Source organism: Neovison vison, chromosome 2 (genome assembly GCF_020171115.1).
Source record: "Neovison vison isolate M4711 chromosome 2, ASM_NN_V1, whole genome shotgun sequence".
In the NCBI taxonomy this organism is placed as follows: domain Eukaryota; kingdom Metazoa; phylum Chordata; class Mammalia; order Carnivora; family Mustelidae; genus Neogale; species Neogale vison.
Genome location: NC_058092.1, coordinates 150,237,259 through 150,254,427, shown reverse-complemented (window position 1 = coordinate 150,254,427; position 17,169 = coordinate 150,237,259). Strand labels below are relative to the sequence as shown.

Here is a 17,169-nt window from a genome sequence, read left to right as displayed (position 1 = left end):
CTGTTTCGGGGATCCTTATCATTTGCGGATGTGACTGTGGGCTTTACCCAGGAGGAGTGGCAGCACCTGGACCCTGCTCAGAGGACCCTGTACAGTGAGGTGATGCTGGAGAACTATAGCCACCTTGTCTCAGTGGGTAAGGATTGTTTGCCATGTAGACTCCTAGTATGCACTTTCATTCTTGGTTTGACACCTGTAGAAGCTTTGTTGAGTTTAATGATATTTAGGTTTGAGATATCAAGTATTAAGCAGAAGGATTGTTGAATCACTGTAAAGAATGAACTGTTGTAATTGGCCCCTGAAGCTTCGTCTTCTGTCTTCTTCAAGGGCCCTGAATCCCATGAGCCTCACTGAATTCCCATGTCATTTCCCAATTACAGGGTGTTGCATCCCTAAACCAGAAGTGATCCTGAAGTTGGAGCAAGGAGAGCAGCCATGGGTGCTAGAGGAAGAGTCCCCCTGTCAGAGCTACCCAGGTGAGTTAGTCTGTATGAAACAGATGGACACTAGGTGACAGGGTATGAATTGTTTTTATTCTCAGGTACTTGCTTATATGTTCGTTTTCACATTTAACAAATACTGAGTACCTGCTGTGCCTCACTCAAGTTTTAGGTGCTGAAACACATGATCAAACTGAATTTGTTTCTGACCTCATGGAGCTTACATTCTGAGAGGGAAAGAAAAGAAATAAACACACATATACATACTATACACATAATATGTCATAATATACATAATACATACACACATACACATACTGTATACATAGTATGTCAACAAAAGAGCAAGGAAGTTATAAATTGAAATAATGAAATGTAATACTTGAGAAAAGGAAGCCATTCAGGAAGGCATTTGGGTGATCTCAACTTGAATGAAATGATTATAAAATGCACAGGTTTACATGGGAATAATCATTTGGTTGTATGAGCAGAGGTGATAGAAGGAAGACCCCAGGTTGGAGATACTTACTTGGAAATGATCAACTTATGTGATAGTGTTTAAAGTTTTTAAAATTAGTATTTGAAGCTAAGGGATCAGAAGTAAGAATGAACAAATTTGAGAGGTCTGAAAGCTGTCCCCTGGGACACTAATGTTTAGAAGTCATGAAAAGGAGAGGACTCTGTGAAGAAGAGAGAAGGAACAGTCTGGAGATAAGGTGGAAACAGAGAATATGGGGTCCTGTAGCTGAGTTAAGATGGTTTTCGAAGACAAAACGAACTTCTTGAAGAAGAATGTATAAAGTCAGCGTTTTCTGCCTTTGTCTGCAAATCCTCCAGAAGCACTAAGGGAAGTGAGCAAGACGAGCTTCGTTCTATGACACTAGTGGATATCTGAAATCCCAAATCAGTACAGGTGTACCTGCAGCAGAGCTGATGACGGATCAAGGAACGTGTGCATGTTAGCAGGTGGGTAGAAAACAAAAGCATTTCTGATGCGCACGGGGTCTGGCAGTGCGCTTTTCATGAACAGACACATCCGCACCTGAAACTTCCTTGAACAACGGTGCCATGAACTAGATAGCTGAGCTCCCCTGGAGATAGTTTCATTCTGCAAAGGAGACGTACTGAAGTGTAGAAGCACAAACCCCACTTTTCAGTAGCCCTCTGTTTCCATGCTGGTGCAAGAGAGACTGTGCATGAGGGAAAACCACCTCATAGACACTAGATGTGCAGAAAAAATCTTACATGCCATCTTAGCGGGTACTCCTCTGACAGAGAATTTGATGCAAAAACTTAGTTGACAACGGTTGATCGGGATTTGCAGACCTTCTACAAAAGTGAGGGAAGCATGGCGGATGGTGAGGCTGGTTAGGAGGAGGGGAAGGCTCAGGGGGGTGATTACCTCATTGACTGTAGCTTTGTAATTAGCACATCTGATTGCTCAGACTAGCAGGATATGTTCCGAGTCTCAGTGTGAACCACTGTGTGCCAGAGCAGCTGGTGAGAAAGGTGGAAGGGAAAAGGATGTTATCTTTTGTCTTGTTCCTGTCTCTCAGCTGAAACTGTTCTGTAGAGTTTTAACTACCTTTCTTTCCTGGATTGCATCAGACAGTTGGTCTAGGCAGATGCTGGGGGAGTCGGAGCCTCCATGGGCCCAGTTGGGCCTCTGGGCTTGTTTCTGTGAAATGAGCCCAACACTTGGTTTTCCTCAGTTTGGAGGTGCAGTCAGTGATTGACTCTGTGATGACCAAGAGAGCAAGCTGTTGTGGAGGCGACTCCAACGAGGAAGGAAGGCACATCCTGGTTGATCTGTAAACTGAGACCAACACATGTGCAGAGCACTTGTTCACAATGAGTTACCCCTCTAGCCTAAGGGATGACTCTGTTCCGTCTCCCAAGTAAACCTTTTGCAGTGTGGTCTTCCTTGAAGAGCTCACATCCTTTTAGCCCAAGTAATGGAAAAGGAACCAGCACAAACACATGCAAAACGATTATAAGAAAAAAGGGGTGAAAAGTATTGGGAAGAAAGCTAGTTGGTGATAGACTTGTCATCTGATCCAAGTAGTCATAAAGTAGGTAAATTATGTGACCAAATATTAAATCCTGATTTTCCAAAGGGTGAACTAATTGAATTAATTATCTCTGTGGTACAGGTATTTAAGAAGGATATTAATAAGGGAATAGCAAACACATGGCAGGGTGTCAAACTGAGAAAAAAGGACAGAAAATAAAATTACAGTAAAGAAAGCAAATTGGAAAAACCCCAAGGATGAATACATTCTGGCCAAAATCTGTTCAGGGCCCGCCCGGGTGGCTCAGTCATTAAGTGTCTGCCTTCGGCTCAGGTCATGATACCAGGGTCCTGGGATTGAGCCCCGCTTTGGGCTCCCTGCTTGGCGGGAGGCCTGCTTCTCCCTCTCCCACTCCCCCTGCTTGTGTTCCCTCTCTCGCTGTGCCTCTCTCTCTCAAATGAATAAATAAAATCTTTTTAAAAAGTTTGTTCAGAAAGAAAGGATAGATGTACGCAAGAAGAAAATGAAATAAAATTAGAAGATTACATTAAAAAGAGAGTTCACATACATACCATACATAGAATCCCTTCCCCAAAATAGAAAGGAAAAGAAATAGAACAAATGTTTAAAATATTTCAAGAATACTTTTTGTGGGGGGAGAGATTTGTGATTGAATCTGTGTAAAAGAGCCAGTCCTTAGCCACATTAGGATATATTCTGATAAAGGGAGTAGATTTCAAAAACAGTTATTTTGACAACCGGCCAATATAAGAGAAAGTCCAAATAGCCTCAGACTTTTCCATAGTAAAATCTGTAGCTGAGAGCCAGCAAGAGCAGTTTCTACAAAATCCTCAAGGTGTCACATTGAGAGTGACAGTTAAGAAGATACTCTTCAGGGGCGCCTGGGTGGTTCAGTGGGTTAAGCCACTGCTTTCGTCTCAGGGTCCTGGGATCGAGTCCCGCATCGGGCTCTCTGCTCAGCAGGGAGCCCGCTTCCCTCTCTCTCTCTCTGCCTGCCTCTCCATCTACTTGTGATTTCTCTCTGTCAAATTAATAAATAAAATCTTAAAAAAAAGAAAAAAGAAGTTACTCTCCAACAAAGACAGCAAGTCTTTTCTGAAGGGACAAGAACTCTAGGATCTTTGTTCCTAGAAGCCTCTGTTAGAGAATGAGTATCAGGTAACCAGGGGGTGACATAAAGAAGCATGGTAAAAAAGCTGGTAGTAGACTCTGACTTTAACTGAAGAACTAATTTTATTTTGTTTTTTAGGTTTTTTTTTTCCTTAAAGTCTCACATTTTTGAGAAAGAGAGAGTGGGAACATGGTAAGGAGAGAGAGAGAGAGAAACAAGCAGACTCTGTGTTGATCATGGAGCCCGACGAGGGACTCTACCCCCAATCCCGAGATCATGACCAGAGCTGAATCCAAGAGTCAGTCAGTCAACCGTGCCACCCTGACACCCCCCACCACAAAGAACTGACTTTAAAACAAATGTGGGGGGGCGCCTAGGTGGCTCAGTGGGTTAAAGCCTCTGCCTTTGGCTCGGGTCATGATCCCAGGGTCCTAGGATCGAGCCCCGCATCGGGCTCTCTGCTCAGCAGGGAGCCTGCTTCCTCCTTCTCTCTCTCTGCCTCCTCTCAGCCTACTTATGATCTCTGCCTGTCAAAAAAATAAACAAAATCTTTTAAAAAAAATAAAACCAATGTGGGAGCTAGGTGACAGATTGTACGAGTTGCAAATCTAGGCAACACCGAAAGGATATGTATCTATATAGATAAGAGGAAGCTAAAAACAAATGGAGAGGAGAGAAGGTATACAAATACAGTGACTTCTTTCATAACGTGATGTGTGTTTTCCTAAAAAAGAACCACTGCTCCATATAAAATAGTGTACTGAAAATCACAGGGCTAACGGAAAAATGGGTTTGGGGATAAAATGCCTAAGAGCTTTGTCAGTGACACAGTGAGAAGCAGGGTTGAACTCTGTAGCTATAATTTTGTGTTTACTTCTCCTTTCAGTTCTATTGGTTTTCACGTTATCAATTTTAAGAATTATTAAGTGTATACATACTCGGATCTTTATGTCCTCTTGAGCCCTTGACCCCTTTATGATGAGGTCTCTATTTCTGGTAGAACTTTTTTATTCTGAAGCCTACTTTAATATTACTACTGCTAGTCCACAAATCCAGGCTAAGCCACTTACTGGCTTAGATGAGTCACTTAATCTCTATGGGCCTTTGTTTTTCAATGTAAATTTGGATAATAAGACCTTTGTCACAATATTTGTGAGCATCAGATGAGGCAAGATATAAATACACAGGGCCTTGCTAAAATAGGCATCTGGGAAGTTTATACTTTTTTAAAAGATTTTATTTATTTGACAGATAGAGATCACAAGTAGGCAGAGAGGCAGGCAGAGAGAGAGGAGGAAACAGGCTCCCTGCTGAGCAGAGAGCCCGAAGCAGGTTGGATCCCAGGACTCTGGGATCATGACCTGAGCCGAAGACAGAGGCTTTAACCCACTGAGCCACCCAGGCACCCCTGGGAAATTTATACTTTTAACCAACATTTAACTAATGACCTTTTAAATGCTCAGGATATACATCAATGAACAAGAAAGTCAAGGACTCTCCCTTTGCTGGGCTTACATTCAGGAGGGAGGTATAGAGATAAGGACCACAGAGGAAGAAAGGATGCAAATAAATTAATCCTATACTTTCAGGTCATGCTAAATGCTTGAAGGGTTTTAAAGACCAGAAGATGAGATGATAGTGATAGAGGGTATTGGGGATAAGTAGACTGTTTCAGCCAAGTGGCCAGGGGTAGTCTCTTCAAAATTGTATCTGGAAAGGACCTAAATTATATGAAAAGTCTTGACAGCAAAGATCTGTGAGAAGAGCATTGCTGAGAGAGGCAGGAACGTCCTGGTCAGGAGTACCCTGGACTCATTCAGTCAATAGCAAGATGGCTAGTGTGTTTCTATCTCGACAAGCACAGTGAGCAATGGCATGAAATAAAGTTGGAGACACCAGCATAAACTTGATCTTGAAGTTCTAGGCCATGCTGCAAAATTTGAATGTCCTTAAAAAAAATGGGGGTCCATGCAGGTTTTAGTAGTGAGAGAGACTATAATATAACCAAAGGGGAAAAAAAAAGGTTTTGGCTCTTTGCCCATGGTTCCTGGCACATAGTTCCTAAAACCCTTGGAATCTCTGGCATGAAAAGAGTGTCTTTTGTATACTGAAGTAACTGGTGGCTGGGGGCCGCTAGATCACTTCAGGTGTGTGTGGGGGGGTGGCCATCACCAGTGGCCAGTGACTTAATCACTCAAGCCTAGGTAATGAAACCTCTCTAGGACCCTCTAAACCGCAGTTCAGGAAGCTTCGAGAGGTGTGCACCGGAGAGGGTGTGGGAGTTCCACATACCACACACATCCCCAGCCCTTGCCTGTATATCTCTTCTCTTTGGATGCTCCAGAATTGAATCCTTTATAATAAATTGGGAATATAGGGGCCGCCCAGGTGGCTCAGTTGTTAAGCGTCTGCCTTTGGCCCAGGTCCCGGTCGAGCTCTGCATCCGGCTCTCTGCTGGGAGGGAAGCCTGCTTCTCTCTCTCCCAATCCCAATGCTTGTTTCCCTCTCTCACTGTCTTGCTCTCAGATAAACAAATAAAATCTTTAAAAATAAAATAAAATAAATTAGCAATATAGAAGTAAATAGTTTTTTGGGGGTTTTTTGAGGTGTTTGTGAATTACTAGTCTGAGGTGAGATGGCTAGTCATGGGAACCCAGGGTTTATAGTCAGAAGCCCTAGAGGCAAAAAAAAAAAAAGAAAAAAACATGAATAGTCCCTTCCGCTTTCTTGTAATGTCTATGTGGTGTATCTTTTTCCATCTTCTTACTTTGAATCTATTTATATTAAGAGTGGGTTTCCTATAGATAATACATGGTTGGGTCTTTTTTAACTAATGTGAAAATCTCTCATTTTTTAATGGGAATATTTTAACCACTTCAGTGGATGCCCTGTGGGATACGATACCTTCAGACTGTCACAGACTGATTTCAAATGCCGTCATGCTATTTTATAAGAGGCTTGCAGTGTTGTAATAATATGCTTCTGTTCCTCCTCCCGTTCTGTGTTGATATTTTACTTCAAACCCCACAAGGCAGCAAGCAGCTCTTTCTGCCCATAGGTCTTCCTTGTGCAAGATGTTTTCTATCAGTACGGAAATCTGGATCAACACTTTTCTGCTCATACTTGATTCACTTCACTGTCTTCTAGGTTACATACTACCTTCTCTGATTTTTAAATCTCTGTTTTTCCATATTTAATATTCTGTTTTCTCTTTTTGCTGTCAAGATTTTCTTTTCATCGGTTTTTAGCTGTTCAACTCAGTTGTTTCCAGATTTACCTTTGTTTTTTTAGTGTGGGGGGGTGGATTTCCTGGTTATTTTTCCTGTTGTCTTCTTGGTTTCCTAAATAAGTGGTTTGATGTATTTCATTCTTACTTTTTTCCTGGGACTCCAGTTCTTTATGTGTGGCTGTATTTGATACTGTTCCCTAGTTCTTGGATCTGTCTCGTCAGAATTTCCTCAGTGTCTGTGCTCTGTTTTCATCTTTTGGCTGCCCATCCAAGCCTGTGTCACAGAGGGTTTATTTCTTTACTCCTGTTTCTCTTCCACCAGTCAGCTGGGCTCATGCTGCTTCAATGAGAAATAAAGCCAGCCACCAGTTTACAGTGACAGGTACAGATTTTATTCAGTAACTGTTGGAATAGGGGGTGAGAAATTTCAGTAAAACCGAGCTCAACTCCACATACTGCTAAGACAGCTAGGGACTTAGAGCCAACAGGCAGAGTGGGGGGGAATCACTGGATAGAAGATTACTAGGAGAAACACCAACAGTAGGGAGATTCTTGCTGAATGCAGATCGGGCACTAACACATCAGGGACAGGGTTTAAGGAATTTGATCAGATATCAAGGGTGAAGGGACTGTCACTAGACTGACTTAAAAGGGTTCTTGCCAAAACCGAGCTCAGCCCGGATAGACCTGGAAGACCTAGTCAAGGCCTAGTTGAGAACAGGCCTCAGAGGACACTAACTGAGCTTTATTGAACAGGAGATTTCGTTCGGAGTATCATTAAATTTGCATTGGTAATGAAATAAATTATAGCAGCTGTACCTTTAATTGTGTAATTTCATTGTAAAATTCTAATGGACAGACTACAGGAAAAGAAAATGAAACCCAAAAGAATGCTTGAGAGGAGTGGCAAGTGATAAGTCATGACAAAACACAGAGGTGAATCTGAACAAATGGGTGTGTAAAGCAATTATGATACAAATATGTAAGGCTAAAAACCATACACAAAGCACTAACTGTATATAAATGAGGTGAGAGGTGATCAAATTGAGTTTGATGCTTCTGTTTTTCAGAAAGAGAGAGGTGAGATATTGAATTAGTCTAGATTTTAAGTTAAATATTCATGGTATGATGTGATGGATAGCCCCTTAAAGCTGAGAAACAGATGTGTATAACTTCTAAAGTTGTAAGGGAGAAAAAATGGAAAAGATAAGAAATTATGTCAAAAAGGAGGAAGAAAAGTATAATTGAATTGGTAGTAAAATTGTGACAAATTAAAAGTACCAAGTAAAATGTGAGAGATGACTTGATATATTTCAGGAATCACCATAAATAGCAACAGACTACATTTACCTGTTAAAGTACAAATCGTCAAATTGGATCTTTGAAATAAAATAATACCTTCCTATAGCTAAGATAAGAGGTTTTCATTTATTCTGCTAACTGCATATTTATATTTTTAGCATCTTTTGCCCACTTGACATTCAGTGTTATACCTGTGTGTATACAGAAGATACAGGATATGCTGATCCCTTCAGTGTGAGAAGAAGTCAGCATTTACAAATCATAAATTTTCCCCACTTCATTTGTTACCTCCTGTGAATCTTCTCTTGTAACTGTGTCCTTGTGTCATTTTATTTTTCTGTCTTCCTTTCTTATTAATGTTTGATCACTATAGTTATATTTCTGTAAACTTTAAAAATATTCTTTTATATTCTCAGTTTGCGCTGATACTACCCAGAACACTTGGGCACACTGTTTTCCTCTTTGTTCTGATTCCTAAATGCAGTTAGACTTTGCCTGTCGAAGCATCTGATTTATCATGTTAATATCTTGAGTGTATTTTGCCCAATGCATCATATAGCAAATTTATGTTTCTCTCATTTAATGACCCTTAATCATTTTTACCCTTTGAAAAAAGAGATTTTATTTATTTATTTAGAGCAAGCACACATGAGTTGGGGGAGGACCAGCAGAAGAGGGAAAGAAAGTATCTCAAGCAGACTCTGCTGAGGGTTGCTTGGGTGACTCAGTCATTGGGCGTCTGCCTTCAGCTCAGGTCATGACCCAGTGTCTTGGGATTGAGCCCTGAGTTGGGCTCCCTGCTCAGCAGGGAGCCACCTTCTCCCTCTCCCTCTTCCCCTGCTTGCCTCTCCCTCTTCCCCTCCTTGTGTTCCCTCTCTCTTTCTCTGTCAAATAAATACATAAAATCTTTAAAAAAAAAAGCCCAAAACAAACAAACCTCTGTGCTAAGCATGGAGCCCTACGCAGGGCTTGATCTCACAACCCTGAGATCACAATCTGAGCTGAAATCCAGGAGTCAGACACGTAACCACCGGAACCACCCAGGTGCCCCAGTTACCCTTAAATATGGCTATGTTTCTTCTGTATGGCACAGAACTGGTGCTAATCCTTCTTGTTAGGATTACCCACAGATGCGCTTTCCTGCCATATAAGTCTACATTTCATTCCTAACATACTTGGGGATTTTTGTGAGTTAATACAGGAAAAGTACCTGGAACAGTGCTTGGCTCATGGTAATGGTTAGTTTTCCTGTTAACTTTTCTTGTTGTTAATATCATTATCATTGGTTTTAAGCACATTTTCAAATTTAAGCTCAGCTTTCCACAGCTTTTAAAATGTTCCTTCATTCCTTTAATTTACGTTATCTACTATAGAATCTGATTCCTGGTAGTGTATGGATGTTGAATGAAGAAGCTATTCTCTGGATTATAATTTCTTCAAAGAGAGCATATCTTACTTTGTTATATAACATATAGTGGCTATTCGATCATTACTTAATTCATTAACTGTGCCTCTCGATGAGTGAGAGAGCCTTTATATTCAGAAAATACTATAAGGAATTAATTTCCAAATGGACCTGTTGGGTTATAAACCTGTAGGTTCTTGTTCAAAATTACAGATTTGTAGAAAACTTGAACTTTATTTTGAAAAAGCACACCATTTGTTAAGGACCATTACTTTCATAATCACTCAGGTGTATTCAGAGGAAATCAGATATAAATACTTGCCACCAACTTGCATTCCCACCAACAGTGTAAGAGGATTCCCCTTTCTCCACATCCTCTCCAACACATGTTGTTTCCTGTTTATTTTTAAGATTATTTTTTTAATTTATTTATTTTCAGAAAAACATTATTCATTATTTTTTCACCACACCCAGTGCTCCATGCAAGCCCTGCCCTCTATAATACCCACCACCTGGTACCCCAACCTCTCATCCCCCGCCACTCCAAACCCCTCAGATTGTTTTTCAGAGTCCATAGTCTCTCATGGTTCACCTCCCCTTCCAATTTACCCAAATTCCCCACTCCTCTCTAACATCCCTTGTCCTCCATGTTATTAGTTATGCTCCACAAATTTTGGCCATTCTAACTAGTGTAAGGTGATATCTCAATGTGGTTTTAATTTGAATCTCCCTGAGGGCTAATGATGATGAACACTTTTTCATATGTCTGATAGCCATTTGTATGTCTTGATTGGAGAAGTGTCTGTTCATATCTTCTGCCCATTTTTTGATATGTTTGCCTGTTTCGTGTATGTTGAGTTTGAGGAGTTCATTATAGAGCATAGATATCAACCTTTTGTCTGTACTGTCATTTGCAAATATCTTCTCCCATTCCGTGGGTTGCCTCTTTGTTTTTCTTGACTGTTTCCTTTGCTGTGCAGAAGCTTTTGATTTTGATGAAGTCCCAAAAGTTTATTTTCGCTTTTGTTTCCTTTGCCTTTGGAGACATATCTGGAAAGAAGTTGCTGTGGCTGATATGGAAGAGATTACTACCTATGTTCTCCTGTAGGATTCTGATGGATTCCTGTCTCATGTTGAGGTCTTTTATCCATTTTGAGTTTATCTTTGTGTATGGTGTAAGAGAATGGTCGAGTTTCATTCTTCTACATATAGCTGTCCAGTTTTTGGTTTTGTTTCTTAAATTTCACCTATGATTGAAATCATAGGATATTTGTCTTTCTTTAACCTATTTCATTTGGTATTATACCCTCTAGATTTATCCATGTTGTTGCAAATGTTAAGGTTTCATTCTTTTCTCTGGTCAATTACTATTCTCTCTCTCTATATATATCTATTATATATAGATAGTATGTATCTACATATAATAGATATATATATATAATCTCACGTCTTTTTTATCCACTCATCTATTGACGAGCTCTTCCATATCTTGCCTACTGTAAATAGTGCTGCAATATAAACGTATCTTCTCAAATGTTTTCATTTTCTTTGAGTAAATACCCAGTAATGGAATTACTGGAACATATGACAGTTCTATTTTTAACTTTTTGAGGAACCTCCACATTGTTTTCCATAATGGCTGCACCAGTTTTCATCCCCACCATCAGTACACAAGTTTCCTTTTTCTCCACATTATCACCAACTCTTGTTCTTTCTTGTTCTTTTTCTGCAGACAGAGTCCCAGGCTGGCAGGAGAAGTGGGCGTGGTCGCTGGGACAGCCCTCCGAAATGGGTCAGGTGACCTTTCAGACTCTGGGGAGGTGAAGGGTTCCTCACATCACAGCAGCACGCGGGCCATAAGGTAGGCGGTTTTTACTGGACCCATCAGACAACCTGTGCAAGACGTGAGGACTAGTGAAATGCGCCACCTGGAATGGAGGTTGTGTTTTCTTCTGGGGCTTCTGTCCCCAGGGGATATTCAGGCCGGTGGGGTGGGGGCTCAGGGGCAGGTTATTTGGGGCTGATGTGCCTTGCTTCTGAGGCGCCCCCTGTGTTTGAGCAGGAAGGCGGGGGCCGCAGTTGGATCTGGCACCTGGGCCCACGTTGGTCACCACGGTGGTTGGGTTGAGGGGAGCACAGGGCCCGCCTGCTACAGTCTGTGGCCCCTCAACTGCCTTTTGACAGCCTGTACCCAGTGCCCGGGGCACCTGGGGCAGAGCCAGAGTCCCAGGGCCCAGGCAGATGCTCATAGGAAAGGACTGGAGCCAGGGAGGGAGGGAGGGAGGCAGGCCCAGGCAGCCATGGTAGCCAGCCAGGTCGCCAGGGTGCCCAAGCCTGGCTCTATGCTCTGTGCTTTATTTTGGAGGGTTGGGGTTTATTCGGGAAAAATGCGCACAGTGTGAAGTGTGCCGTAGCCACGACCCTGAAGTTGAAGGGTGTTGGGGAAGGGGAAGGTAGTTGTTGTTGGTTTTTTTTTTTTTCTTGTTGAGTTCCAGGGTTTGCGAGAGGCACGTCTTAGCAAGGAAAGGCCAGAGGCCCATTTCAGCCTCATGGAACTTCTGGCAGCCTAATCTCTAAGCATGTATTAGGGGAAAGTCTTCCAGCAGCTATGCTAAGACTTTGAAAGATGGTGGGACCCTGTGGTTTTGGCCTCCTTGTGCCTGCACTCCCTAATGGGAGGGAAGGGCCCGCTTTCCGCCATGGGTGACTCCGTGTCTCCCCACGTGTGGGTCCTGAGACCTCGACTGAATGCTGTCCTTGTTTTTACAGGTGGTGCTTCGAGGCTCAGGGGACGTGGCCTCCTGGGCAGCATCCAAAGCGTATGGCCTCTGTCTCTTCAGTGCAGATGGAATTTCAGCACATCCAGGAGTGTGACCGCTGCCATCTCTCTGGTGTACGTGCATCACAGTGGTAAGTTGTCTTGGTTCTGAACCTCCCGCCTGGGTTGAGGTTCAGGCCTTGACCTGGGTGTCTTTCTTGCCTGCTTCTGTCTTTCTTCCGGAGGAAAAGATAGCCTCTTCTTGTCGATTAACTCGGAGATGTACCCTTAACCAGAATGTCTAGAGTTGGCTGTGGGGGAAAATTACTTATTGGCACATATGGAGAAGGTTTGGCAAGTCCCTGCCCCACATAAAACTTCTGAACTCCAGGTTGCCCCTATTAGCAGAGTCCTGAGTTATTGAAGCCTGACTCTATAAAACACACTATGGACTTAATAAAAAATCAATTGTTTTATATAAAGCAAAACTTAATAAATAAACATTCTCTCTATGATCTATATTCTCCCCACATTTGCTTTATTGGGCCATTCATCTAGAGCAAGGAATCCTGGGCATCTTTACAAATGGATGTCTGAGTGGACTTTGGCACTCGTTCTCTCTCTCTCTCTCTCTCTCTCCTGTTTCATTTTTGGGTGTAGTGGGAGTTACAGAGGATGAGAGACACCCTTCAGCAGGCTCCCTATGCCTTCCATAGCCTGACTCAGGGCTCAATCCCATAACCCTGACATAACCTGAGCCATAGCCAAACATTGGTCCCTTAACTGAAAGAGCCTCGCAGGCATTCCTGGACAGGCTTGGTCTTTATGGAAGGGAGTGTAAGAATCCCCTCCCGTTCTAAAATCTTCTGAATTCGGGAGCATTTCCATGTCTGCAGTGGTCGTACACCCTCTCAGGCCCAGAGATATGTAGCTGTTCTTGGTGGTGGAGAAAAGCTCTTGGCTCCCATATTCTCATAGATGGGGAGGAAGCCCTCACTGCCTGATGCTGAACTGTTGAGGTTTTCCTGCCCTGGTCCCAACAGGTCTTCCAAAGAACACCTTTGTATAAGATGAAATTACTTTGCAAGCCCCTGGGTGGCACAGTTGGGTAAGCATCTGCCCTTGGCTGAGGTCAGGATCTCTGGATCCTGGGGGAATCAAGCCCTGTATTGGGCACCCTTCTCCGTCTTCCTTGCTGCTCGACCCCGACTGTTTTTGCTTTCTTGCTAGCTCTGTCGCTCTCCAATAAGTGAAGTAAATAGAGATATTTCTAAGCGTGTAATTAATTTGTAAATCCTTTGCACTTTGTGAGGACAATATTAGTAGAACGAAGGACCCATGAGAGGTAGATCACAAACCATGTGTTTGTTGAATCTTGTGGCTATTCATCCTTGCAATCTACCTACACGGATAGGTTTCTGTTTTCGTGAACATCCATCGATCGCCTTGTGTTCTGAGATTCTGAGTTCACCCTCGACTTGATGTTCTCATGGATCCCAGGCAGAGGTACTTCCTGTGACCCCACTTGCGAGCAAGAGACAGTACCTGTGTCAGTTGTGAGAGGTTGTAAAGGAAACGTCCCCTGTTCTTACTTGGCACAGTGTGCACGGTTGTGAGACCCCGCCTGTTCGGTGAGACTGGCCTTTATGGAAGTACTCCTGGATCAGAGCAGATGTGTTTGATTTCTAGCTATAGGTTACTGGAATAGCACATTCCTCATCCCTCAGAAGGGGGCCCTGCTGTATGTGTTTGCAGTGTCTGAGTTTGTATCTTAGTGTCACCCGGAGGAATTCCTTGGGAGGTATTTGTCCAGTGATTCTCTGGTGGGAAGAATTTCCCCTTGTTGCGTTGGGATCAGTGATTCCTTGGTGTGAGGCTGTCATTGCTGGCTAGGGAATAAGGGATAGCTGAGCCCATTCCTTTGCTCATCAGACTGAGAGGAATTACTTGTGTGCGAATCCACCCAGGTCCTTCCTGTGTTGGCTCCGTGAGGAATGGGATTCCCATATGGGATGTTCTCGGCATTCAGCCACAGCGATGATACAGGGGGTCCCAGAGGTGCCTGCACCTTTGCTCCCGTGTGAGGGGTGAAGCACACTCTGAGATGGTAGCGGGAGCCTCAGGCCTGAGCCCCACCTGAAGCTTCTCCCAGCAGGATACAGCGCTAGTGGCTCTCCCCATTTGAGTTCTCTGGTGTTGGGAAAGGGCCCACTTCTGGCTTTAGGCTCTGCCTCAGTGATGGGAGACAAGGGGTTTGTACTGTGTGATTTCTGTGGCGGTGAGCAAGGTGGGCGCTCTGGGTACAGGCGGGGCCCCAGTCATGACAGACACAGATTTCACTGCTCTGTGCTGTCTGGTGTCTCCAAATGTGAGAGCTGTATCGAACAGCTCTTCCACATTGACCGCATTTGTCGGGGTTGCCGCTGGTGTGGATCCTCGGATGCTGACTAAGGGTGTGGCTGGCCTAAATGCTTGCTCCTGAGGATGGCATTCAACCGGTTTCTGTCTTTGGGAAGGTGCCCATGGCCTCGAAGGGATGCATGTTGCTGCGAGCTCTTGTGCAGCAATCCCAGCACATGGCTTCTACCCCTTGTGAGGTCCTGGACGTGAAGAAGAACAGAGCTCTCTGAAGCAAGGGTCTCCTACCTTCGTTCCATCCCTGAGGTGCGTCTCCGGTGGTCTTACTGTGTAGAGAGCTGAGCAATGCCTTGGGGTTGTTCCCTCCATGTGTATCATGTCTCCTTTCCTTGGAAGCGTAAGTGCTCTCATGTCTCCCGAGGTTAGAGCCCCCACTAAAGTCTCTCCCACACTGGGGAGATGGGTGTGCTGTGATCCAGAATGGACGAGCTCTGATGTCCCTGGCACCAGGGACACATGGCTGAAGGCTCTTCCACACTGTCAGCAAATACAAGGCTTGTCTTCCCAGGACACAGCACACCTGCAGGTGAGGCGAGGCACGTGAGACCTCTCCGTGCTGTGCCCCAGCATTGCCCGGGTTCCTGTGCAGTGTGAACGCTTTGCTAATGGCCAGAACAGGAGGGGCTGTGGCAGGATGGCTCCCTCACGTTCCTCCCTTCCTGACTCAACGCACACGTTCCAGCCCCTTCCTTCAGGAATGGTCGCTGTGTCTACTCCTGGAAGCCACTTGTAGTCGGGTGCCGTGTTCCTGTCCGGAATTCAGATAGATCTTTCTACATGGTAGCCTCACCCCCACATCAACTGCTGATTAAATGTTTGATGTTTCCGTTTCAAAGACTATATACCCGTGAGTCGTGCTGAATCCAGTGACTTTTCCAGACACTCAGGCGGCGGCTTGACTCGAGACTCATTTCAGCCGAGAAATGAAACTCTTCAGGTTTCTGGTAGGACAGCCCATATGCTCAGGGCCTTGGATGACAGGAGATTGTGGGGAATGCTTAGCATAGCCCGTGTCTAGCTCTAATGTGGAAGGCCAGGGTTCATGACCCTGAAGCTTCCCGTTGACTTGCAGAGAAGCAGACCTTTGAGATTCCCCCTTGTGGGTCTCCCTTCATCCTTTATAATAGGGAACCTATTGCCGTGTGCTCCTGGGTCTTGTACAGACAGAATGAGTCCTGGAACACTAGGTGAAAAAGTACTGAAGCGCTGTGTGGGGACTAACAGAACAGAACGATAAATGGAAAGGGGGAGGGAGGAAGGAATACAAAGAACAAAAAGATCAAGCAGGGACGGAAGGAAGGAAGGGAGGGCGGGCGGTCTTGAAAAGGGGAGAAGAGGAACTGGTAGAGAGGCATTAGGGGAAGGAAGAATTTTGAAAGTTGTGAGACAAACATCTGAGAGTTAAGGTTTGAGTTTGATGACAAAGGAAAGAAATGGAGTCCTCTACTCAGGAGCAGGAACCGGTTATGGGGTGTTGGTGATGAGAACCTATGGACCAGATAAACTTGCGAGACAAAGAAAGTGAGGTTGGGATGCTGGGGAGTTTCAGAAGGGCAACGTCAACCACGTCGAGGACTGAAAGAGGGGCCATATGAGGGTTTGAGTGCAAGAATCACTGAAGGGTCCTGTCCTCGGAGGACACAGAATGGACAGTGGTTGAGGTGGATGGAGTTGGAAGAGTCGACAGAAATGGGCCCGTGTTGCAGGGTTGTTTCCACAGGAGCCCTACAAGAGACAGGACTGATGTAGGACAGAGGTTAGCATTCAAGGCCGATGGTCATGAAAGAAGTCTGAGACGGCTTTGCTGGCAGGAGGTGATTTTTATTAAAGCACAGAGATATGATCCTTGGGTCGAAAGGGCTGCTTGCTGGGGTCCTGCCGGGAGGCTAACTCTTTGGGATGGCATTGGGGGAGGTCAGGCAAAAGGGAGGTTTTGCAAGAACGTGGCAGGAGGACAGAGGACACCCAGCATACGGGAGGCTTGGCTCTTGTGAAGGGAAGGTGGTTTTTCCTGCTAGGAAGGCATGAATTGAAAGATGGTGGGGAGCTTCCCAGAGGAATGTTACCTTCCTCCTCTCACAGGTCCTTGTCAACGGACTGCAGAAACGGAGATCCGGGCCTCTGGATTCACTAGCCTCTCGTGAAGCGAGCCTCTTCCTGCAGAATCACGAGGACTTTTTACAAACTGAGGGAGACTCCGGTCTTGCCGGGTTTTGATTTCCATCTGGGGAGAATCTGTTTTTTTCCTTTCCTCAGCTGAGGGCAGTCAGAGCGCCTAAGGGATGTCCCCCGTATCACAGGTTGGGGGGCGGTGTGGCATGCCAGCTCCTGCTTGGTGCTCATCTAGCCTTCTCCTCCTTCCTCGTTTGCCCCTGACCAGTGCAGAGCGTTGCACAGTTAAGGGTGTTGAAGGAGGACAGTCTCCTCTTCTGTAACTTCTTCCTACTGAATAGGGGCGTAGAGTTGTCCCTCT

At 44.5% G+C, this 17,169-nt stretch overlaps 1 protein-coding gene across 1 annotated transcript in view; it reads left to right on the top strand.

The window, feature by feature from the left end:
• LOC122900551 (zinc finger protein 33B-like) overlaps nt 1-17,169 on the top strand; it is a 39,934-nt gene that overhangs the window by 166 nt on the left and 22,599 nt on the right. Inside the window, exons 2-5 of the mRNA XM_044239308.1 lie at nt 52-136; nt 381-476; nt 11,253-11,317; nt 12,290-12,430. Of these exons, the coding sequence (XP_044095243.1) occupies nt 103-136; nt 381-476; nt 11,253-11,317; nt 12,290-12,394 (300 nt within the window). The 5' untranslated portion in view covers nt 52-102 and the 3' untranslated portion in view covers nt 12,395-12,430. The remainder of the gene's footprint in view (nt 1-51; nt 137-380; nt 477-11,252; nt 11,318-12,289; nt 12,431-17,169) is intronic.